Here is a 26,466-nt window from a genome sequence, read left to right as displayed (position 1 = left end):
ACGACAAGATACCTACAGGGGTACAATAATGACACTTATATCTTAGGAATAACTAGCAGCTGTTTAATTAAATGTAAAGTCCCACTTAATTGGAGAGAGTTTACAACCTGTGGATGGTTAGGTCATGGACCCTGGAGGAAAACCTACTACTGCTAGTTTCCTAACCAGTGTAATTCCTAACTGCTTTCTAAGTACTTCCGCATCCTTATATCCATAGATAGGTCTATTATTCACCCTTCATCAAAGTAGCTCCTTTTTGTAGCAAATAGAGACCATCACAGAAATCCCAAACTAGTCAAAATCAAAGACTAATTAACCATAGGGTGGCTAACCCCAATTGCTATATCTACAACATAATCCCTAACCTAAGACTCGGAGAACATTACAAAAGAGAGAACAGAAAGATTTGAAAAGCCAGAAGACCTGGACTTCAGCTACAAGACAGTGTCTTCTACTTATGACAGGCAAGTTGGACTCATGAAATCTCAACAGTCCAGTCACCTAAACAAGATCTGCACAATGACAAGCTCAGGTGATGCTACCATGGTTCAGGAGAACTCTCATAAGACCCACTCCTAAGCAATTAATGGCTATTGAGAGAGGGAGAATCAGGGTCAAGCCCCAGTAGGTTAATCAACTCCAAGTGGTCAGCCCTAAACACACATACATATAATTATTAAATTATAATTTTAATATATTATATCAACATATAATATATTAATATATAAAATATGTTAATAAAATATTAATAACCAACAGTAATTGCCTAGATGCCAGTTTAATGGAGGAGAATGAATCTATAAAACATCTTAAAATCAAAATGATTTTTCTACATTTTAACATTCCATTCATGTATTCATTCATCAAATACTGACTTGGTGACTAAAATGTAATAGCCCACTAAAGATTTTGTTCTTATAAGATTTTAAAAATGAAAAATTTTTATTTTTTTATTCAGATGTATGTATGTATGTATGTGTGTAAGTGAACCTGCCACATGAGTGCAGGTGTCCTCAGAGGACAGAAGAGGTTACTGGGTCCTCTGGAATTGGAGTTGTGAGCCCCCACGTGTGATATGGGTATAGGAAACTAAACCAGGGTCTACTAGAACTGCAGCACGTGCTCTTAACCTGTGAACCATGTCTCTAGTCACTAAGATTATTTTTTAATACAGGAGGCAGAGATATAAGGTATTTTACCTTTTAAAAAGACTTACCAGTGATCTGAAGTTGAGATTTCATGGTCAGGCTACCCATTGAATCAAGCTGTGGTCCACTGTCAGACATACCATCAATAAGACAGCAAACCTAAAAACAAGATAAATGAGATACTATTTGCATCTCTGGCCTTTCCTAAAGGTGCCATAATAATCAACAGTCTTCACACTGCTCAACACAATTTTCAATTCTAGCATTTATTCTATTATCAGCAAAATTTAAATGCCCTCCTCTAGTACACACAACGCTCTTCCCTTGAGTCCCCAAGACATATTTTCTAGGTTTATGGTCTTCTGATTATTCTCAGTTTCTTAAAAAATTCCTTTTTCTAGGGCCTGAAGAGATGGTTCTGTGCTCAAGAACAGAACTTGGTGCTCTTTACTGAGGACCCAGTTCAGTTCCCGGCACCCATATGAGGGGTCGGAAGAACCTGTATTTCCAGTTCCCGGAGATCTAATGCCCTCTTTTTGCCTCTTTAGGCACCAGGTACACACGTGGTACACAGACATACATGAGGCGAAACATTCATATACATAAAACAAAATAATTTTTTTTAAACTTCCTTTTTCTCTCTGTCCCTAATGCTGGCTTATACTGGCTCAATTACTGTTCTCTCTCTATTCATTCCCTGAGGACACTATCAGGACTTAGAGCTTTAAACTGCATCTACATAACATGACCCAAAAACTAAAGCTCTGGCCTAGACCTTATTCATAAAACCTAAAAAACGTCACTCGGTTATCTAAAAACACCCCATACTGAAGACACCCCAAACTGAACATCCTGATAAAATGCACTTCAGAGTCATCAGTGACCCTCAGACACAAGAGGATGTGATGTGATGAAGAGCTACAACTCTGCATGGAATGATGCTGCTATCTGATTCACAAAAGAACCTCAGAAACTGTCATTCTATGTTTCCCACCTATTCCCAATAACCAAAAACATATTTGCCTTAGATCTATGAAAAAAATCAAGAAATACATAAGCAATCAAGAAGCAAATTTCCTTGAGATCTTAGAATAAGATTGATAAGACTAGGAAGAAAATCTTGCAATTAAAATTTTATTTCTTCCTTTTATTCTCATTTCTGCTTCCTTCATATGACTCTACTTAAACTACTATTATATATATATATATATTATAATAGCTCAACATTCCACATGAAAAAGGAAAAAGCCAATTGAGGCCTAAGGTGTAGCTCAGTTGGCAGAGTCCATGGACAGCATATATGACACCCTGGGTTCATTCCCCAGCATAAAGCCTGGACATGGTGATGTATGACTGTAATCCCAGGACTCCAGAAGTGGAGGCAAAAGAATCAGAAGTTCAAGGTCATCTTTGACTATGCAGCCTGTTGGAAGCTATCCTAAGCTACATGAAACTCTAGTCTCAAAAAGAAAAAAAAATTTAAAAACTGACAATAAAGATCAATAAAGGACCAAGAACATACACAGGCTGGACCTAGGCCTCCCTGCACATACACAGCTTGGTCTTCATGTGGGTCCCAACCAACTGGAATGGGGGCTATCCCAAAAGCTGTTGCCTGTGTGTGGGATATGCTCTTCTAGCTGGGCTGCCTTGTCTGGCCTCAGTGGGAGAGGAAGTGTCTAGGCTCACAGAAACTTGAAGTGCCAGGGTCGGGAGAGAGCCAGGAAGACCCTACTCATCAGAGAAGAAGGGGTGAATAGGGGAAGGATTGTGGGAGGAGTGACTGGAGGGGGCAGTGAGCAGGATGTAAAGTGAAATAAGTAAAAAAATAAAATAAAGATCAATGAAGGAGCTTGGAAAGACAGCTTGTCCCCAGGCATTCCTGTTCTGACAGAGGATCAGAGTTCAGCTGCTAGCATCTATGTAAAATGATTCACAACTATCTATTAACTGACAGAACTGGAGCTCACTGCACAACTTGCACGCAGCTTGGCAGGTTGGAGGGACATCCAATCTGGTCTCTGAGGGCGCCCACATACACATACATGTCACAAGCACACACACTAACTAAATTCTTAAAAAACAATAACAACAACAAACAGCAAGCAAGATGGCTCAGCAGGTTAAGGTACTGGCTGCCAAGTCTGACAACTTGAATTTGATCTTGGCACCCAGATGGTGGAAGGAAAGAACAGACTCCCACATGTTGCCTTCTGACTTCTTCATACACAGAGTGAAACATGGGTGCCCACACACAATAAACAAACAAATAAATAAATGTAATAAAAGTCAATGGAACAAATGAGCTCTTGTTCTATCATCAATACTAAATATTAGAAATAAAGTATGAAACAAACAATATCAGTATCTTTCTACAAAACTAAGAAACTCTACAAAGCTAAATATAACTTAGAAAAGTGACCATTATTGACAAAATGAAAAGTAGGACGTGGAGAAAAAAAAGAAAATCATTTTATCTAAGAAGCCAACTCTGGGGCTGGAGCAATAGCTGCTCAGCAGTTTAGAGTGCATACTGCTACTGCAGAGGACCCAAGTTCAAGTCCCATCACCCACACCAGGTAGCTCACAAGAATCTGTAAGTCCAGCTCCAAGGAGTCCCAGGCCCCTGACTTCCAAGAGCACCACACTCAAGTGCATAATGCGCACAAAGATACAGACAAATAATTAAATAGAATCAAATTAAGAATAGTTGTTAGAAAGTAAAAAATTAAAACCAACTGTTGTTGAGTAAGTACTGAAACTTGTCAACACAAATACATTCATAGGAATGAGAAGAAGGAAATGTTTGGGACCCTTGGAATTTAGGCACAATTAAGGCAGAAAGAAAATATAGAAAGACTTGGCCTTGTTAGAAGTTTAGGCTCTCTCTTGATCTCTTGATCCCTCTGTCCCCTCACCCCTTCCCTTCCCACTCTCTCCACGTGGTCATGGCCGGCCTCCACTCTACTCTCTTTCTCTCTCTGCCTCTACTACTCTCCTGGCTCCCGTCCCCATGCCCTGAATAAACTCTATCCTATACTTAAAAAAAAAAAAAAAAAAAAAAGAAGTTTAGGAGCTGTGATAGACAACCTTCAAGATGAGCCCTAGGAAGCCTTCCTTCAAGTATTTATATAATTCCCCTCCCACAGTGGAATGCTTGCCTCTGTGACCAGTGGAAATACAGGTAAAGTTGTTTCCAAAGCTCCATCATAAGACAGTACACTTCTGTCTTGCTTTCCAGAACTACCTGCTCTGAGAGGAGCCAGCACCAGCATGAGGAACTCAGGTAGTCCTAAGTAAAAGAGAACTAAAGCTTCCCACTAAGAGCCAGCACCAACTTACCACACACAAGTAAGACAGCGTGCAAGCAACTCCCAGTCCCTGTCAGGACCAAAGCTGAACAAAGCCATCCAGCCTGAGAAGCCCTGAGGTACAGCAGTCAGTCATGCTGCTCTAATTTTCTAACCCACCAAATTTGTGACAAATACCAAATGATTGCTATTTAAGCAATTAAGTCTTGTGGTAAGTCATATAGCATAGCTTTGGAAAGCTAGCATTCTCAACAAAAACTGTTTAACCTGAATCCAATAACAAAGAAATGATTATACCCAAAATGTAAAACACTTACAGATCAACTGACAGACACTTCAAAATGTGAGCATCATGAAACAGATGAGGTAAGAAGGGCTTCTATAAAGTAAAAGCCTTAAGAGACAACTAATTTTGGAGACCAAAATCATAAAAGATTCTTACAGACAACTAGGGATTTCCATGAGTTTAACACCAGCCTAGTCTACATAGTGAGTTCTAGGTCAGCCAGTGCTGTTACATAATGAGATTCTGTCTCAAAAAATTAAATACAAAATTTAACAAAACATGATAATACTATTATACTACTAATAAATTACTACTCTGTAGCAATTTCTTCCAAAATAAAACATTTCATTTTAGAGGGAAAATTCAGGAAGTCCCAAATCTGGCCATTCACTAGCCCCCTCCTGAAAGACAGGTGAAAAACACTCTCAAGCCAGCAAAGCTGCCTGGGAAGACTCCCTCCAACCTGCCAAGCTGCATGCAAGTTGTGTAGTGAGCTCCAGGCTCCCGGCTTTCATGTTCTGTTGTCTCTCATATTGGAATGGGCTGCTGGTTGATGCAGCTGTCTTTGGGTCATTTCTGTTCTTGTGAATAACCCTAACCCACATTCCTATAAATAACCCCAATAAAACTCACTGGCCACTAAGAGGACTTGCATCGTGTCTGTACTTTTGGCTCCATATCTGGGGTGAGTAGATGCTTGTTTACACGATAGTTACATGGGAAAATACTTTTTTTTTCTTTCCAGAAGTAATACAATAATGTGTTTAGGGTAAAATGATAACCATAAGCTTTTTTTATTTATTTTTTAAAAAAAAAAAAAAAAAAAAAAAAAAAAACTGCTTAAACTGTGCAGTGGTAGCACATGCCTTTAATCCCAGCACTTGGGTGGCAGAGGCAGGCGGATTTCTGAGTTCGAGGCCAGCCTGGTCTACAGAGTGAGTTCCAGGACAGCCAGGACTACACAGAGAAACCCTGTCTCGAAAAACAAAAAAACAAAAAAACAAAAAAACAAAAAACAAAACAAAAAAACCCTGCTTATCTAATTTTGTGTATGTATATTTAGTGTATACACATACGCAGTTGTATGTATATGTAGAAGTCAGAGGGGGAAGGAAATAAGGTGCCCTCCTCTATTACCCTGTGCCTTATTTCTTTGAAAGAGGGTCTCTTCCTAAACTTGAAAAGCTTGAGGGGGTTTGTTTTGTTTTGTTTGTTCACCTAGGCTAGCAGCCAGCACAATCCAGCGACCTTGCTAGCTCTCTCCCCATAGTGCTGGAGTCACCAGTGCAGGTACAGTGATCTGCAGCATGTCACAGAGGCTGGGATACAAACTGGAGCCCTCATAATTGTTCAACAGGTACTCTGAAGTACCGAACCATCTCTCAACCCTATTTTCTGGTTTGCTTGTTTGTCTGTTTTGAGACAGGGTCTCACTCTGCAGTTCAGACTGTTCTAGAACTTACTATGTAATCCAGGATGGCCTTGAAATTCCAACAATCCTCCTACCTAAGCCTTCCCAAATACTGGAAGTACAGGTGTGAGCAGTACATAGCACAGCAGCAGGAGAAAAAAAAAAAAAGAGCTTTTCCCTCGAGGTGGAAAATGAGGACTCCCAAAAATTATCCTACCTTCTACCTGTTCCACCCTCTGACCTCTACCTACACACTGTCACACTCTCTCGCTCGCCCTCCCAACCTCCCGCCCTCTCTCTCTCTCTCTCTCTCTCTCTCTCTCTCTCTCTCTCTCTCCACACACACACACACACACACACACACACACAAACACTCACATGCACACACAAATACAAGCATGTGCACACAGGGGACCTAAGATCAACTTCCAAAATTGTCATAAAAATAGGGGGAGTAGCATGAGCAGAGACAGGAGGATCCCTGTGTTTACATACCAGCTGGTGTAGCCAACTGATGAGGTCCATGTTCAAAAAGAGACCATGTCTCAAAAAAGTGGAGATGGAGTGGGGGCAACACCCCACATTAACTTCTGGTATCCACATGTACACTTTTACATATTTACACTGGCGGTAAAACAACTGCCTAGCATGCATAAAGCTTTAGGTTTAAACCCCAGCAACACACTCAAGATCCTAGAATGAAGTCACAGCATTGTTTATGTGTGTGCATGTGTGTATCCAACACTGTAAAGAACAGGTTGAACAGTGCGCCTTCCAAAGATTTATATCCTTTCAAAACCTTAAAATGTAACTTTATCTGTTCTTGTAGGATCTTTGTAGAAACAATCCAATAGAGTACACTTGGACATAGGGACACGCAGAATGCAGATGATGTGATGACACTACAGACTGGCATGCAGAAACAGAGACACCGATAAGAAAGAATCGTATGCAGGTCAAGAAACACCAAAGATTGTAGGCAACCAGCAAAACCTAGGAAAAGGCATAAAATGAGATTTCCCACCCCCACTCTGAGTGGTTAAGATACTGTCTTAGACTTCTGGACTCTTACCTGAACTGCAAAACATTACGTTTCCATCCCCACAACTTTAGGGTAATTTCAAAGGGAATGTTTGTTTCTGGCTCTACAAGATAAAGTCTCACTCTATAGTCCAGGCTAGCCTCAAATTTGTAGCAGTCTTCCTTCCTCAGCCTCCAAAGTCTGGCACTGCAGAAATGAACCACCATGCCCAGCTTGTACTGTTACAGCAGACCTAGGAAACCAACACACCCATATCCTATGCTTCTGTTTACACTTTTTTTTTTCTTTTGGCAGATTGTTACACTTGCAGTTTAGGCTGGCCCCAAAGTGCTAGGATGTAGACACAAACTAACTTCATATAAAACTCTATTTTAAAAATTATTTTAGATTATAATTACATCATTTTCTCGTTCTCTCTCTTTCTTCCCTCCTACCCCTCCCCATGTAACCTCTTTCCTTACTCTCAAATTCATGGCCTCTTTAATTATTGCTGTGTGTCTGTGTGTGTGTGTGTGTGTGTGTGTGTTCATCCCTACATAAATAAATATATATATATAACACTCTTAAAGGGTCAAAATTGCTAGGGCAGAAGAATACAAGTGTTTCCAAGGAGGTAAAAGTTAAGAAGCCAGAAAAAAAGTACAAAAAAAAGGGAAAGTAAAGCCCTTCTTACATGTGTTTCTCAAAATTTCAAGAGCTATATACTGTAAAGAATGAAGACAGTATAATCTTAATAAGGCTGATTCCAAAGAAGCAAAAAACTATACTCCAAATTTGTTGAGCACGCAGGCAGACACACACACACACACACACACACACACACACACACACACACTACACTTGTATACATAGGCAAGACATTCATATGCATATAATAAAAATTAAGAAATCTTGGCCTGGTGCTGCTGTGTATTCAAATGTCAAATTCTGTACCCCAAGATCTGGTTGCCCCAAGACAAGTGAATTCTCAAGTACAACAGCTTTTGTTGTGCAAACCTTGCTCCCCAAGTTAACTGGTCAATAAAAGACTAAAGCCTGTGATGGGACAGTAGAGAAAGGCGGGACATGAGGGTCAAGTGAGAGTGACAGGAAATACCAGAGAAGAAGAGGAAAAGAGACCAAACAAAGAAAGAAGGCTCCATGAGAGGAGATGGACCATGAGCACACGGCCAGGAGAAACAGCAAGTAACAAGGGATATATGGCTGGGATGTAAGTTAGCATAGCTCAAAGCCTGGCCAATCTAGGCTTACCGCTTGTAAATAAATACCAGGATTGTGTGTCTTTTATATGGGCTTGACAGAATATAAAAATATCATTTGCAAAAACTTTTTTTAAAAAGCACAATTATCCTTACCCCTCCTGAACATTTTGGGAAGATTTCTTAAAGACTCACTTTTTCCCTAGAGCCTCCTTTCTACCCGTATCTCGATGCCAGAGTCATTTATGTCTTCCAATGTCCCGTTCCTCTTCCAATCTATCCTTTTATCTCTTCTACTTGCTCCTCTTTGACACTAAATTGTTTTGAAAGTTTACTTTTTGTTTTTCTTCATGTGCATGTGTATCTGTGTGAGTATATGCCAGGTGTGTGGGGATACTAATGGACCCCAAAAAGAGTGTAGGATCCCCAGAAGCTGGAGTCATGGTGGTTGGAAGCTGCATGCCATGGGTGCTAGACACTGAACTCAACTCCTGAGCCACTGCTCCATTCCCAACACTGATTCTTTTTCTAAATAAGGTATTATTTTTATTTTTGAGTATTTTATCTACATGTATGTACATACATTTCATGCACACCTAGTAGCCACAAAAGTCAGAAGAGGGTACCAGATCCCCTGTAACTGAAGTTACAGAAGGTTACATGTTATTATGTGAGTGCTGGGAACTGAACCTGGATCCTCTGCAAGAACTCCTGATCACTGAGCCATTTCTCCAAACCCCTACAATATTGAATTTTTAAGCCAAATGTCAGCTGTGCTTCCATCTCGTAGGTCTAAAATTTGTGAGATACACAGATGGATGCCTCTGCATGACTTTCTTATGGGTGGGGGATGACTTTTTACATATAATTCTTTTTAAGACAGGGTCTCAGGTATGTTGTCTTTTTTTTTTTTTTTTTTTTTTGGTTTTTCGAGACAGGGTTTCTCTGTGTAGCTCTGGCTGTCCTAGAACTCACTCTGTAGACCAGGCTGGCCTCGAACTCAGAAATCCGCCTGCCTCTGCCTCCCAAGTGCTGGGATTAAAGGCGTGTGCCACCACTGCCCAGCTCAGGTGTGTTGTCTTGACTGATTGCAAACTTAAAAGCCTCTTAAGTGCAGAGTGGCATGTATGATTTTTTTTTTAAGCCTTCACAATCAACTACATACAATAGTTGAAAGATCTACAATTCTACCTAGTAAATCACTGTGCTAGAACCAATGAAAATACCAGTTTGAATCTAAATCTAACCTATTGCCTATGAGTTTGTCAATTAAAATCTTAAATTAGGGTTAATTTGTAATACTACCTATCATTTTAGAAACATTTTGTCCTGCCTACAAGATGTGCAGGGATAAAGATGGAGCAGAAACTGAGGGAATGGCCAACAAATAACTGGCCCAACCTGAGATCCATCCCATGGGCAACCCCTGACATTATTAATGATACTCTGCTATGCTTGCAGACTAACTATGCTTGCTAGCATAACTGTCTCCTGAGAGGCTTCATTCACTACTGGGCTTTAAAGGATTTGGTATGCTTCAGAGACACATAACTGATGCAACAACACTACAGATGCTGTCCTCTTCAAACGGCTGTGTAAGATTATACAACTCAGAAATGTAGCACATTCAAGAAGTGCTTGTTTCTGATCATCTCTTTATACTTCATACCCACAAATCTTTAAATTAGAAGACCCTGCCAGTGAGGATGTAGCTCATCCTAGCAGTACAAGGTTTGAGTTCTAATGTCACATACACCAGGTACATAGCACACACCCATAATCAGCACTCAACTTGAACATTTTGCCAAAAGACATAAAATTAGCAAATATTTGAAAAGATGCTTAGAAAAAAAATATGACCAAAACCACAAGATACCATTTTTCACACATCAAGACAGCTATTATCAACAGAGGAAAATAAGAAAATGAATGTCGGCCTGACAGAAGCAAGAAAAACCCTAGTGCACTGTTCCTGGGGGTGTACAATACACTGTCCCTATGGAAAAGAGTCTTGGGGCTCTTCCTAACATTAAAAACTACCAAGTAATGCAGAAGTTCCACTTCTCATGACACAGGCAAAGCCTGAGGGAAGTACTATTAAGCTTAGTAAATCACTACCCTCCGTCAACCCAAAAGTTAGGAATGCTGTAACATCTGATAGGCACAGTGGTATATTCCTGGAATCTTAGCACTTGCATGACAGATGAGAAAGAGTGAATTTGAGGCCAACCCAGACTACAGGTCAGCAGGAACTACAAATTGAGAACTTGTCTCAAAAAATAAAAAATAAAACTAGGCATAGTGGCCCATGCCTTTAATCTCAGCACTTGGGAAGCAGAGCCATTGGATCTTTGTGAGTTTAAGACCAGTCTGGTCTACAGAACAAGTTCCAGAACAGTCAGCACTGTTAACACAGAGAAACCCTGTCTCAAAAAAAAACCCTGAACAAACAAACAAGCCAGGCACAGTGGTACATGCCTTTAACCCCAGCACTTAGGAAGAAGATCCAGTCAAATCTATACGAGTTCAAGGCCAGCTTGGTCTACACATGAATTCTGGGCAAGCCCTGTCTAAATAAATAAGTAAACGAACAAACAAACAAATAATAAAAACAAAAGAAAAATGTCAAATCTATAGCTTTCAGTAGCTCAGTTACGTCATACACAGCAATGTATTACTAAATATGTTGATATGTGATTTTGTGATTTGGCTAAAACAAACTCATGTCACTTTTCTACTTAGAAGCAGGTCATACAGAATAACTTGGATCCAAGTCCCTAGGCTTTTGTTATTTATATTTCACAATTTATTTTTCTAATCTTGAAAACATTTTAATTTCTGTAACCACTACATTTGTAGCTTTTCCTAAAACCTTAAGTATTATTTCAGTTGACTAAAAAGTATGTGTAAAAAATATTTTGAAGTTTGTGTATATTGTGGAATGCCTAAACTAGGCTAAATAGCAGATGTATACTCTCACCTACTGAGGTGGGGTGTGTGTGTGTGTGTGTGTGTGTGTGTGTGTGTGTATGTGTGTGTGTGTGTGTATAGAACAAACCTTTAAAGCCAGGCATGGTGGCTAGCAATGGATTACTGTACTGTATAAAAGCATGTACACTTTAATCCCAGCACTCGGGAAGCAGAGGCAGGCTGATCTCTGAGTTCAAGGCTAGCCTAGTCTACAGAGATTGAGTTCCCAGGACATGCAGGCTACACAGAGAAATCCTGCGGGGGGGAGGGGGGGGAAGAAATCTTAGCTTGAGTTGAGGGTACAGTTCAGTTGGTGGAATGTTTGCCTAAAATGCCTAATACCCTGTGTTGGATTCCCAGCACTACATAAATCAGCTGTGGTAGCATATTCCTATAATCTCAGCACTCAGAAAACAGATGCAGGAGGATCAGAAGTTCAAGGTCACATAGAAAATTTGAGGTCAGCATAGGCTGCATGAAGCCATCAAAACAAAACAAAAAAACAAACTCCTGGGCCTACTGGGTCCCGCAATCCAGACCTGTAATCAGTCCTAAATCCCACTTACGAGACTTAGACTAGCCGATCTAAAATTCAAGGCAAGTCTGGACTACAAAGTAAGACCCTGTCTTCAGATTTAAAAGGTAGAGTAGGGTGGCTCAAGCTTGTAATCACAGCAGGAGAGGTCACAGAAGGACTGCCTCGAGGCGCATTCCATCTAGGGCTTCCAAGTGAGACTGACTCAAAAGGAACATAAAAGGATGGGGATGTAGCTCAGCAGATGCAGTTCCTGCCTCACACTTAAGCCCTGGGTTCAATGCACAATACCACAAAGTAGTACACAAAAAGTAGTATACACATGGTGTAATCCCAGAGCTCAGGAAGGAAAGGATCAACAAGTACAAAGTCATGGGGATTGGTGAGTGGCTCAGGAGGTAAAGCACTTGTCTAAGCCTCACAGCTTGCATTCAATATTTGGAACTCATGTAACCATGGAAAGAAAGAACCAACTCTAAAATATAAGCTCACAAGAGCATGACCCTACCCTTATACAATAATAATAAAAATTTTAAAGTCCAAGGTCATTTTTTGCTATGTAGAGAGCACAAAAGCCCACTTACAACATATGATACTGTTTCAAACAAACAAAACCTGGTAATAATAATGAGCCAATGACTTTCCAAGTTCACAAAGTCTCACTCTGATCTGTCTTTACATATTTAAATGTTTATCAAGCTCTTACAAACACCTAAGTCTACAATGTTCTCCCTAGAAAGGTTAAACAATTTGGCCAAGGTCATACTGCCAAATTTATGAACACCCCAATCTCTCCAGCTCTAAAGCAGTGACCTCTACCAAGTGAACCGACTGAACCTTAGCATCCTTTCTATTATCAAGACTGCATTTGGAGCTTTGTCCTTACTTACTAATAACTAATAACACTAATAACACTAATAACTAACAAGTAAATTATTTTACCTAAATGCAGACAGCAGATAAAGGTGCTTGCTGCCAAATCCAACAACCTGACTCTGATCCCCAAAACTCACAGGGTGAAGAGACCCTACTCCAGCAAGTTGTTCTCTGATCTCCACACATGTACGGAAGCACCCATGCACTGAACACGCCAACCCCACCCCAACACATATGCATAAATAAATAAATGTAATTTTAAAAAAGTTTTGCTGAGTAGCAGTGGTACATGCCTTCAATCCCTGCACTCGAGAGGCAGAGACAGGCAGATCTCTGTAAATTCAAGGCCAGCCTGGTCTACAGAGTAAGTTACAGGACAGCCAGGGCTACACACACAGTAAAACCCTGTCTCAAAAAACAAACAAATTTTCTTTCATAAAATGTTTCACTTCATAAAATGTTTCATTTCATAAAATGTTCCAAATAAGACAGTATCTATTTCCTTAGAAAGCAAGTTTATTTGAATGATGATTTAGTGGATAAAACACTTATTGTGCACAATCATGAAAAACTGAGTTCAAACCTAAGCACCTGCAGAAGCCAAGCATGGCTGAGCCCAGAACTCCAGCGTTGTGGTGAGCATAGGCAAGAGGACTGTCAGGGCTTGCCAGCAGCCAGCCTAACTCTAAATCTCTGAGGAATCTGTTAGGGGAATATGGTACAGAGTGATATGACACTGGACTGTCCTCTTCCATTCTACGCACACACATGTGCACACTCACCATACACACACACACACACACACACACACACACACACACACACACAATACCAGAAAGCAAGGAAGCCACTGTTGGCCTTTCTGCAGGAACTAAGCTCAATATGCTGCCATTACTATACACAGCAAGGTATGAAAATGCTTCTCTTTTCTGGGATAGAAAACTATGTCTCAATATTAGGGTAAAGTTTCTAGACATGGAGAAAAATGGCAAGTTTCTTACTAGAAGATACTGCTTTTTCTTTTTTCTCTTCCTTTCTTCTCTTGAGAAAGGTCTCATGTAGTCCCAAGGGGCTCAAACTTGCTATATAACTAAAAACGACCATGAATTTCTGATTCTCTTGAGTGCTGGGATCACTATGTCATGCTGTGGGCCAAACTAAAGGCTTTGTGAATGCTGGGTGGTCCTTTACCTACACTTTCAGACCCACATCTCATTACTTCTTAGTACAGCCCAGGCTGATAATTAGCAGAACGTTACTTAGAATATATTCAGCTATGTTAAAGAAACCAATAAACATGAAATAAACATCTTAAATGCCATGCAATCTTTTTATGATATTTATTATATTGAAGTGTAACTGCTAGCGAGTAGCTTTGTTTTCCTGACCCCCACTCCTCAACCTCCCAAAAAGCCCCACAAAATTCTTATTTTTTTAAACTAGTAAGTTCAGTTTCTTTCTTTATTTATTTATTTTATTTATATGAGTACAGAAGAAGGCATCCCATCCCATTACAGATGGTTGTGAGCCACCATGTGGTTGCTAGGAATTGAACTCAGGACCTCCGGAAGAGCAGCCAGTGCTCTTAACCACTGAGCCATCTCTCCAGCCCCTCCACAAAATTCTTAATGCAGGAGGAATTTTTTATTGGAGTACCCCTTGGCACCTAACACAGCAGCAGCTCAATAAGCGTTTGCTAAGTGCTATCAATTTAAGCCAGTGTTGTATCCATGTCTGTAATGCCAGCTCTGGGAGGTAAGGGCAGACAGCACATGAGTGCAGAGTGCAGGACCAGCATCAGCTACATAGTAACTTAGAGGCCAGCTTGGGGTACACCAAACCCTGTTTCAAAAAATAACAAAACCCACTAACATTTCTACACCTTGTTTCCTTCAAGTCTTTGTGCTAAAGTTTAAAACAGAAGACAACATGCCTTGCCGTCTCTATCTTTTTTTTTTTAAATAAAAGACAGAGTCTCTTTATATAAACCAGGCATAACAGGCTGTCCTCAAACTCAGAGATATCCAGCTGCCTCTGCCTCCCAGTGCTAGGAATAAGGCTGGCTCTAGCTTCTCACTTTTAAAACCAGCAAATATTAGAAAATCATGTTACTGATACCAGTCCTATATGGTGATGTTAACAAAGCCTTAAGGAAGTAGTGATTCAGCACATGAAACACAAAGTATAATCAGAGAGTGAACAGGAAGGCATCTGAAACGTCATAGGTAAACCTTCAATAGACAGGGGTGGAGTGGGGCATCCTTGGAATTCTAGCACTTGGGAGACTCCAGGTCATCCTTAGGCATACAGTGACCTTAAGGTTAGTCAGTGTTAGCTACCATATATATATATATACATATATATATGTATATGTATACATATATATATGTATATATATTTATATACATATATATGTATATATGTGTATATATGTATATGTATACATATATGTATATATGTGTATATATATGTATATGTATACATATATGTATATATGTGTATATATATGTATATGTATGTATATGTGTGTATGTATATGTATATTTTTTGGAGGTGGGAAATGTAAGACCCTGACAGAAGACAAAAACTACAACACAAGTCTCCCAGGTATCTTTCCAAAAAGGACTGTTTTGTGAGCTGGAGTAAAATGGATACTTTGAGGCACATTTTAAGACAGTTGGAAATGGAAAGTCTTTTGCAGTACTGGGATACTTTATTTTTTTCTGGTAAGTTAGACCATCACTGAAGGAATTGAAGCTAATTTGCTTCCTTGTTACAGATAACACCTTCTTTTTTCCCCCTTTTAAAATCTACATATTTCATCTTTATGCCTTGTAAAATCTGAAACAATTTCTTTGCACTCTAATTACCTCTTCTCCCTCTTACCACTTCCTTCACAAATTTCACCATTATCTACTTCCTTTTTCTCCATAACTATCAAAAAGAGCATATTTAAGCAAAAATTTGATTATAGCAAGTGAGACTCCTTTAAGAAGCCAACCAAGCCTTGTTCTGTCTTAAGTATTTATAGGGAGATTAGTTAAACCAAACTAAATTGAAAGGTCACACAGATGAGAGAAGAATAAACATTAATGTTCACGGTGGAGACAAAGTATTCCTGGGAGTGCTTAAAGAGACACTGATGATGGTGACTGACAACTAATTGTCTCAAGGTTGTGGTTAGGCACTAATCCTCAGGGACTGATTCTTTTTCTTTCTTCTTTTTCTGGTGTGTGTGTCTTTTTGAAACAAGCTCTCAGATAGTCCGGGCTGCCTCAAATTTGCTATGTAAACAAGGATAGCCATACACTCCTGATCCTCCTGCTTTGGCTATCCTAGAACTTACTATGTAGACTAGCCTTGAACTCATAAAGATCTGCCAGTCTCTGGCTCCCAAGTGCTAGGATTAAAGGCATGTGCCATGATACCATCCTTTCTTAAAAAATATATTGTTTATGTATGTATATGTTAGCGTGGGTGTACATATCATAATCAGAGGACAACTTCTGGGAGTCAGTTCTCTCCTTCCACCATGGGTTTTTTTTTTTGTTTTTGTTTGTTTGCTGCTCCATCTCACTGGTGTGTGTGTGTGTGTGTGTGTGTGTGTGTGTGTGTGTGTGCATCCATGTGCTCGTGCATGTGTGGTATATATGTACTTTGTGTACATGAGTATAGACGATAGCATCAACAGATGTACCCTTAAGCCTGAGGGTAATTTTATTAGAATTTAAAAGAAAAACCCCACAACAGGTGAGCTACAAATCTTGGCAGCTGTCAAGAGAAAGAAATTAACAAAGAGGAAGAAAAAAAACCATGCTATTTAAAACATGTTCAACAATGGAGGTTAGCATGAGGTGGACAAGCAGCAGCATGGCTAACAGTGAGGAGGGGATTATAACATCATAAAAAAAAAAAAAAAAAAAAAAAGCAAGAAAGGCCAACTATCAGGGAAAGCAAGCTCTGGGAAGAAGTAGAAGGAAAAGGCAGGACTCAGAGAAGAAGGCACATTTAACACCGCTGCATAGCTGTGGCTCCATAAGCAACTGCCCAGGTCTTTCCTCAGTTTTATGCCTTTAATTTTTGAGACAGGGTCTCTCACTAATCCTAAAGCTCATTCTTCTAGGCTGGCTGATAAATCCACTTCAGAGATTTGTTGGCCTCTGCTCTGCACTCCCCACTGTAGGAGGTATAGGTCTGTGCCAATACCATGTCTGGCTTTTTATTTTTACTTAGGTGGGCTCTGGGGATCCAAACTCAGGTCCTCATGCTTATAAGGCAGGTGCTATACCAACCAAGCCATTTCCACAGCCCAAATTTTACTCTTTTAGTTAATTTCAAGTACCTTATTATTATTACTGGATTCTGAAGGGGCTAATGGGAGAGAAAGCCTTGCCAGGTAGCCCAGGCTAACCTCAAATTCACAAGCTTCCTACTTCAGTCTTCCAAGAGCTGAGATTATAGTTATTACTACTACAGCCAGCAGGTTTTCAAATTTTATCCATCTTTTAACTCTTAAGTTTGTATCATTTGACCAATATCTTCCCATTTTCTGTACTTAATTCTTGGTAACATCCTTCTCTCCGTGTCTAAGAGTGACTTCTATATTCGATATGTAAGCGCGATCATTCATCTGTGTATTAATTTACCTGACATAATGTCTTTCAGGTTTATCTATGCTATCCCAAATGGGTGGCTTTCCTTCCTTTTTAAGGCCAAGTAGTACTTCCTATTATGAATATACACTATACGTATGTGTATTATGTGTATGTATAAAAATATATATACATAGTTCATATTTACTCACTTGTCTATCAACAGACATGTCTGTTTCTATTGGCTATTAAAAATAATCCTGCAACAAACCTATGGCAGTGCAGATATTTCTCAGAGGTAATGACTGTAATTCCTTTGGGCAAATACCACAAAATTCTCTCTTCAGATTCTTTACCTGACAGTTCACTTTCACCTGCACGACTTCATTTCATACCCCTTTTACACATACACCCTAATCTTTCTCTACTCTGTTTTTTGGTTTTCTTTATTTTTTAAGGAGACAGCGTCTCACTATGTTGCACTAGCTAACCTAGAGCTTGCTATGTAAACCAGACCAGCCTCAAACTCACAGATATCTGCCTGCCTCTGCCTTTGCCTCCTGAGTAAAGGCATGTGCTACCACCCCCAGCTCTACTCTTTCTTGACCTCTTAAAGTGAATCTATCTTGTAATGTTTTCCTTATAATAAGAGTACCAATTCATCCTATCTTAAATCTATATGTCTTAAACTATGAATTTTCTTCCCTTTTTTTTTTCCTAGACAAGGTCTTGTGTATCCCAAGATGGCCTCAAATTCACTATGTTGCCAAAGGCGACCTTGAACTGCTGACTGTCCTGGGATCACAGGATTGTTCCACTACACCCAATTAATTCAGTGCTGGGGTTGTACTTTAGAACATCATGAATGTTAAGCAAGCAACTGAACTATATCCTTAGCCCCTTATTATCAATTCTGAAGATTTAATGTGTATTGTTTTATTGGTCCTTACAATAATCCCAAGGAGGTAGAAAAGGAAAACTATGTCTATAAAGAAGATAGACAGCAGGCAGTGGTGGCGCACGCCTTTAATCCCAGCACTTGGGAGGCAGAGGCAGTCAGATTTCTGAGTTCGAGGCCAGCCTGGTCTACAGAGTGAGTTCCAGGACAACCAGGGCTACACAGAGAAACCCTGTCTCAAAAAACCAAAAAAAAAAAAAAAAAAAAAAGATGATAAATATTTATAAATCAGCACAAGTGGAAAAGCAATTGATGTAACCACTAACACTCTCTCCCACAAAGCTCTTTCTAGTGGTTAGAAGAGCAGGACATGCCCTCTGCTCCATACTACCCCCAAAAGTCTCTCACAGGAATGTCACCACACCTCAAGTTCTCAATAGTTGAGTCACTTCTTAGGGTTAAGGCATAGTTTCCAGAAGGCCACTGTGAAATGCATGTTACCTGAAAGAGAAGAAGGGTCCATTAATAAAGTACTCTGGTTAAACATAGAAATAAGCAATGACCTTGGGAATCTCACAAAACAGGGTCTTTATTTCCCTCAGCATAAAGCCTTCAAAAAAAATCCATGAGAAAGATTTTTCTTATAAAGAATGAATAAGATAAGGCAGCAACTTCTGAGGAAATGACTTGTGCACAGTACTGGATAATATCCACTTGGATATGATGGATATTTGCTAAATCAAGATGACCATATACACACATATTCCCTCTATAAAGGCCACTGTAAAGTCAATTCCTACAAGTCAGACACTCCTAGGGACAGTATCTGAGTATTATTAGTTTTAAAAGCTGCAAAAGAGCTTAAGCTGGCAGCTGCTTTCCAACACTGACTATCAGACTACAGAAGGACAGGTCCCAGACAGCTTCTGATCAGTGCTGTTATGGAGAATAGTTGCAACCTAATATTTTCAGTTGAGGGCAAACCTCTCAACCATGGAAGGCCACAATTCTATTCTGTGAGTGTCTTACTGATCTATATTGACCTCAAACCAGTATCATTTACAGTACAAAAATTAGCGTGTCTTTACTGAATGCTTATTATGAACCCATAATTTAGCTAGGCACTATAAATACTGAAAGAAAAAAAACTTAAATACTTTTGCCTCAGTTCTTTCAATGGAGCTAATCCACAAACTATGAGAGTTTAGTAAAGCACAAGAAAGTAAAGAGAACCTGAAGACCGACAGTTTCCTATTAGTACCAACTCAACTTCCTGAGTCAAAGGGGGTAAACTAAACTCACATCTAGGCTAAAATTCTTCATTAAACTCTTATCTAAACAATAAATAAGCATAGGCTAGAAGTCATCTTTGCTTCCGTTTTCTCATCTGACATGGATGCTCTTAGCAGCATCCATTCACTGTGGTAATCTAAAGAATACCAGAGTTGTAACGCTTGGTTCTAGTCTAGCTCTGACTCTTAACTAGTTTAAAGTAAAATACTATTTTTTTTTCTTCTCCTTCTCCTTCCTTCTTCTTTAGAAACTAGGTCTCATTGTGTATATCTGGCTGGCCTGGAACTAGCCATGTAAGTCAGGCAGATGGATCTCTGTGAGTTCAAATCCAGCCTGGTCTACATATTGAGACCCTGTCTTCAAAAACAGAAAGCTAAAAGATTGGGCCAGTGTAAAGTAACTATGATATATATGTGTATATGTGGCATGTGCATACACACATACATACTTGCTACCTACTACATAAATGTTCACTAGAGATATCACACCAATCATAACATACTTCCCCAGAGAACTAACAATCAGAATCAATTTGGGGGGAGGGGCCAGGGTCCTCACATTGAAGCAGACTGGCCTGGAGTTCACTATGTAGCCCAGGCTGTCAATCCTTCTGACTCAGATTCCTGGGTGCTGGGATTAGAGGCATGAGCCACAACGGGCAGAATCCTCCCTAATAGTACTTCCAGAAGCTATTTCCAATCAAAGCTGGCCTACAACCTAAAAAATATTTGCCACTATGAAGTAGATAATCATCTTCCAAATGTAAACCTCAAGTACCAAGCTTCTGGGACTAAAAAACACACTGACAAAACATGGATCAATGCGCTGATAGTAATCAATTATAGTCCAAAACTCAAGTTCTCTTCCAAATTGCATCTGATCTGATTCTAATTTCTCAAAGATGCTAATAAACATATTCTAAGAGAAAAGGAAGCCTTCAATCAGACTAGCCCTAAAGCAGCAAACATTATTACATCAAAACCACAGCAACATTATTACATCAGTAAAATGAGACACCCAACCTCTTAACAAGGCCCCTCCAAGGCCAGCCTGTCACAAGGGAGACTTCTGCCACAGTCACTCTGGCCCTTTCACTTTTATCATCAGAGCCATCTTTTAAAACTAAACACCAACTTAGACCACTTCCTTTCCCAAACACCTTGATCTCACGCAACACAAAATTCAAGAGAGTTAGCACTGTCCTTAGAGCTTTTCCAGACCAGGCTCCTTTTCCCTTTCTGGCCCTGTGTCCCTTAATGCTCTCCTCCATGGCTTCCTGCGCACTGAACTCCTTTTCTCCTACATTCCTCCCAACTGACACACGCCTCAAGGCATTAAGGTATTTCCTTTCTGCACTACCTTCTCTTTCTTCACCTCTGCCACATTCCTACCCATCCTCTAAACCAGTGGTTCTCAACCTTCCTAATGCTGTGACCCTTTAATATAGTTCTTCATGTTGTGGTGACACCCAACCATAAAATTATTTTTGCTGCTTCCTGTAATTTTGCTACTGTTATGAATTACAATGTAAATATTTTTGGAGCTAGAGGTTTGCCAAAGGGGTCAAAACCTGCAGTTTGAGAACCACTGCTCTAGAACTTCAGGTCCATAGACAAAACCTTTTTTGATCCAGGGCCCACTATGTAGCTCTGATGGCCTGGAACTCACTATGTTGACCTTGCAACTTTCCTCAACAATTCCCACACTGGCTACTTCCACTTCCTCTATCTCAAACCATAGTTATTATTTGCTTCAGTGTTCCCCAAACCATCCCAACCACCTACAGCACATTTGTAAATAAACTGATAGAAGCCAATCCAGATTCATTAATCAACCTCAAAAAAAACGAGACCTGAAAATATCTACTGTTTTAAAAAGGATCTCGCCAGGCAGTGGTGGTGCATGCCTTTGATCCCAGCACTTGGGAGGCAGAGGCAGGCAGATTTCTAAGTTCGAGGCCAACCTGGTCTACAGAGTGAGTTCCAGGACAGCCATGGCTACACACAGAAACCCTGTCTTGAAAAACCAAAAAAAAACAAAAACAAAAACAAAACAAACAAACAAAAAAAAACTCAAGTAGTCCAGGCTGGGCTCACCTTCCAATGCTGCCATAAACTCTGGGCCTTGTATATGGTAAACAAATGCTCTACCAACTGAGCTGCAAACTCTACTTTCAAAAATCTCTCCTGGTCCAGCAAAATAGCTCAACAAGTAAAGCCATTTGCTATGCAAGCCAATGACCTGAGTTTGAACCCTAGAACTCACAGGAAAGAGGAAACACTCTTGAAAGTTATCTTCAGACTTCCAACTCAAGTCATGGTGTGCGCACGCACACATACACACAAACAAACATTTCTCCTGAGCCCATTCTGGTGGTATGTACCTATAATCTCAGCACTCAGGAGGGAGAGGCAGGAAGAAAGAATGATGTTTGATGCCAGCCTAAGTTTACACACAGTGTGTTCTAGTCCAGTCAGAGATACATAGCAAATAATGTCTCAAAAACAAAAAAAATTAAAAGCTCTTATAATTATGCTAATGGACAAATTTTGGGACAAGAATCATCTGTCTCTTAAGTAAAGCTTAAAAAAAAAAAAGAACATAGCACTTACTCTAGAATACAATAAAAAAGTATTAGGGACTTGCTTTGGGTTTTATATTATATCCTCGTTGACATCTATTCTAAAGTCTGAATCCCTGAACTCATACACAAAGTATATTCACTGTTCAAAAGAGAATTTCAATCTTTTCTAAAACTGCAAAATTAAGCCTCAAGTAAACTTGTGATGCACAAGGCTGAATCTCAAATTTGCCCCCAAAAGACTATTTCAGATGAGAACCAAACCCTGTGCCAGTCCTGGGAGTGAACATGCACAGCCTTTACCTACTTTCATAAGATAAGAATGCAGGAGAAGCACCCACTTAAGAGAACAATGATGGGTGGCTAGATTGTGTTCTGTCAACTTTGAACAAGAAGAAACCCTCACTCTGCTCCCCACTCTCCCTTTAGAACAAGTTCACTGCAGCTGTTATAGAGGAGCAGCAGACTGAACAGGATCAGGATTCTAACACAGCCAAGAAAACAAGTGACTGGGGAACCGTGAATTTTGCAAGTTCACCTGGTCACATCTCTAACTTTAGGCCCAATGCCTACTTAGGGTGCGCTGACCCTTATACATTTTTTCTCTCTTGAAGTTGCAGCGGGAACTGTCTCAAAACTCGAGTCTTCTATTCAAAAGTCCTACCCTCATCAGGCTTCCACCTTTCAAATACTCTCACCTACTTTTTTCTTTGCTATAAGAAAAGTACGCTCTCGGTGGGTAGAACTGTGACAGCTCCACGTCTGCAAAAGTCGGTAGCGCCGGCCTGGGCCGGGACCACCATGAGTGGGGACAATGGAGGGAGGAGGGAAGTACAAGACAGAAGGGGAGGCAGCCACTGGGGAATGTCCTCCGCGAGTCGGAGCTTGGAAAAGTCTCGGAGGAGCCTGCCAGGTGGCAGGTGGGCCCGGCCGCCGCCCCTCAAAGGGCCACGTCGCGCGGGCGGGCCGCTGCCACCGGGCCCCGAGCGTAGGCCGGGCCGCGAGAGAGGAACCCCCGGGCGCGGCAGCGGGGCGCGGGGCTGGACCCTGCCCACGTCCGCCGCGGCTCGGCTCTAGCTCAACTTGGGGCTCGCGGGGCCACAGGCTCCGGGCGCCTAGGCCAAGCACTAGCAGCTCGGCTCGACCTGCTGACCCACCCGCCACCCGGCTCGGGCCACCAGCCGCCTCTCCGGGCGCCCCCCACGGACACCGGCTGTGGGAAGAGCAGCCCCGGCTCTAGGTCCCGACTCGAGCGCCACACTCCTCTACCCTTCGCATTCCCCATGCCTTTTCATCGAAGCTCCCTCCAAGCCACAGAAATGACCCCAGTCTGCCTGCGGGTGTTTACCGGGACTCAGGGCGGCGACGACTCCTCAGTCCCTCCGCTAAGATGGCAGCCGGTCCCGAGCCCCGACTACAGCGACTAGAGCTAGTTCACACCTAGTGCGCAGGCGCGTCCTCTTAGGCGCAGTCCGGACTACAGGCCCCAGCAGGCCTTGCGCGCCAGTCTACTAAATCATTTTTCCTCACCTCCAGGTGAAGTGGACATTACTACATCTCCAAGGCTTTTTTCTTTTTTCCTTCTTTTTCTTCCTTTCTCCTTTCATTTCTTCCTTCCATCCTTCGTTCCTTCATTTTAACCCCTTCTTCCCCGACAGAACCTCTAAAGACTGTTACCAAATGCTGTTCAGAATCACTTGAACAGCTTTTAAAAACAGACTGCAGAGCTCCACAGGCAGTTCTGACTCAGTAGATCTGGGATGGAGTGAGGGATGTTTTATAATTTGCATTTTTAACAAGTTCTCTACTGATGCTCTTGACAGCAGGAACCACAATTTATGAAGCACTGTGCCGGTTCTATCCTTCTGGAGTTACAGTGATTGGGTTCAAATTCTCCTTTCTCCACCTTTTGACAGGGCGTTCTTAGGAGGGTGACAGCTTGATGCGGCAACGCGGCATGAGTTCTAAAAACTGGAAAGCATACTTCTTAACGTTTACAACAAAACTGAGAAAAATGCCGTTAGTTACCTTTTCAGATGCTTAAATTAAACTGCTTGTAGGATTTCTTAACCCAGGCAAATCACATCTAAGGCTATCCTCAATCTCCTTCATGGAGGTGTTTGTGAGAATTAATAGGCTGTGCAGTAGTAATAATAGAGGCACGACTTAAGCACTTGGTAATCAGCAATCTTTGCTATTATTGTTTATCCTGTTTCCTCATAAGGGAACCATCTAGAAAAACACTTACACTTTTCGAAATACCTTTAAAACTACCATATTATGAATTATGTGCTGAGTTTACTAAACAAAAAAGATTCCAGGTTGGGAAGATGGTTCAGTGGGTAAAAGCTCTTGCCATGCAAGCACAAGGATACTTGAACCCCCAGCATTCATATAAAAGCTGGCACAGACCCTCAGCACTGGCGGGCAGACATAGGAGCTCCCTAGTCAACCAGCCTAGACTACACAGCAAGCTCCAGGTTCAGTGAGAGGACATAGAGAAATGGATCTCTGTGGGTTCAAGGTTAGCCAGGTCTAGGTATCTTGAGAGTTCTAGACCAACTGAGGCTACGTGGTGAAACCTGGGTTTGGGTTTTTGAGGGTTTTGGTTTTTTAAGTATTTAGAACTTCTTCTGCACTTCCAACCAATATTTGCACCATTAAGGACTACACTGTAAGGGTTCAAGATGTAACTCACTAATAGAATACTTGCTTAGCATTGATGAGGCCCAAGATTTTATCCCCAATATTGAGAGGGTGGGGTGCTCTAGGAGAATCTGGGTTGGGTTTTTTTTTTGGGGGGGGTTGTTTGGTTGGTTGGTTGGTTGGTTGGTTGGTTTTTCGAGACAGGGTTTCTCTGTGTAGCCCTGGATGTCCTGGAACTCACTCTGTAGACCAGGCTGTCCTTGAACTCAGAAATCCGCCTGCCTCTGCCTCCCAACTGCTGGGATTAAAGGCATGCGCCACCACTGCCTGGCCTTGTTTTATTTTTAATCTAACATCTCAGATGATTCTTGTCACCAGGCACACTATAAGATTTTTTTAACAAAATACTATTTTATATATGTATCTTATTTATACTTTAAATGTTTTTATTACTTTATACAGAAAACAACTGAATATAAAGGAAATTACTAATTGGCCCAAGATCACTAAGCCAGAAACCAAGATTCCAAGCCAAGTCATCTAATTTCAGATAGTCTTTATCTACAAATTTTCTTTATTTGGGGGGATAAATTCTCACTATATAACTCAAACCAGCCTCATACTCAGAATGCATTGCCCTCGGCCTTCCCAGTAGTGAGATTACAAGCATGAATTACCGCACTTAGATTGTCTACATGGGTTTTTTTTTTATTTCTATTTTATTTATTATTATCAGTGTGGAGGTCAGAGGGCAACTTCCAGAAACTGGTTTTCTCCTCCCACTGTGGGATCCAGGTATCAAGTAAGGATGGAACTCAAGTAGTCAGGTTTGTAGATTGGTTGGCCAGCCCCACAATTTAAAAATTCTATGACAGTAGGAACTAACATGTTGGAAATTAAGAGCTATGCTCCAAACTTCTCCCAAGAAAGTCCTTTATAAAAATTATTGTTCTGGGGATTTGATGTAAGACTTGGATATACTATACGTGTGTTGTGTCCCTGAAATGGACTCAACCCCTAGAAGTTTAGAAAGTTCTAGACTGAGGCCAAGAATGGGCATTTCCCAATGATGCTGCCACCCAGCAATCACATTTTGTGACCCACTGAACTATATACTGCCTTAACCTTCTGCCAGTGTCAACAAGGGGAATTAGCTCTGACCTGTGAGGCAAGAACTAGCAAGAATTAACAATGTGGACTTCAGAGTAATATGGATTTTAAAATCCAGTGCTTCTCCCAACAACTTGCTCTTACTGAACCCACGTCCAACTGCTTGCCGCTGAGTGCCAGCCCTTTTCTAGAAAAAGGAGACTGGATGAAAAGGAAACCACTTTTATTCAGAGACCGACATCCTGAGGAGATGGAGTCTATTGCCTCCCAGGCTCATCTCAGAAAACTTGAGGTCACAAAGTGTGTGTGTGTGTGTGTGTGTGTGTGTGTGTGTGTGTCCATATGTGTGTGTGGCTGTGTATGTGGCTGTGTGTTTGTGTGTGTTTACCTATGTATCTATGTGTGTGTATATATGTGTGTATCTCTGTGTGTGTTTGTGTGTGTGTGTCTCTGTGTGTTTGTGTCTGTGTGTCTGAGGTGGGGATGCCAGAGGGCAGAGGTAGATGCTAAGTGTCTTCTTCAATCACTATTTTCTGATACAGAGTTGCTTACTAAGCCATGAGGTCAC

The 26,466-nt window shown here is 40.9% G+C and overlaps 1 protein-coding gene across 1 annotated transcript in view; it reads right to left on the bottom strand.

The window, feature by feature from the left end:
• The window catches only part of Itch (itchy E3 ubiquitin protein ligase), an 83,764-nt gene extending 60,139 nt beyond the window's left edge, over positions 1 to 23,625 (bottom strand). Inside the window, exons 1-3 of the mRNA XM_034496683.2 lie at positions 23,491 to 23,625; positions 18,693 to 18,769; positions 1,217 to 1,307 (exon numbers count right to left, since the gene is read on the bottom strand). Of these exons, the coding sequence (XP_034352574.1) occupies positions 1,217 to 1,286 (70 nt within the window). The 5' untranslated portion in view covers positions 1,287 to 1,307; positions 18,693 to 18,769; positions 23,491 to 23,625. The remainder of the gene's footprint in view (positions 1 to 1,216; positions 1,308 to 18,692; positions 18,770 to 23,490) is intronic.
• Positions 23,626 to 26,466: the final 2,841 nt, after the last annotated feature.

Source organism: Arvicanthis niloticus, chromosome 2 (genome assembly GCF_011762505.2).
Source record: "Arvicanthis niloticus isolate mArvNil1 chromosome 2, mArvNil1.pat.X, whole genome shotgun sequence".
Classification (NCBI taxonomy): domain Eukaryota; kingdom Metazoa; phylum Chordata; class Mammalia; order Rodentia; family Muridae; genus Arvicanthis; species Arvicanthis niloticus.
This window is presented reverse-complemented; position numbering and strand designations above follow the sequence as displayed.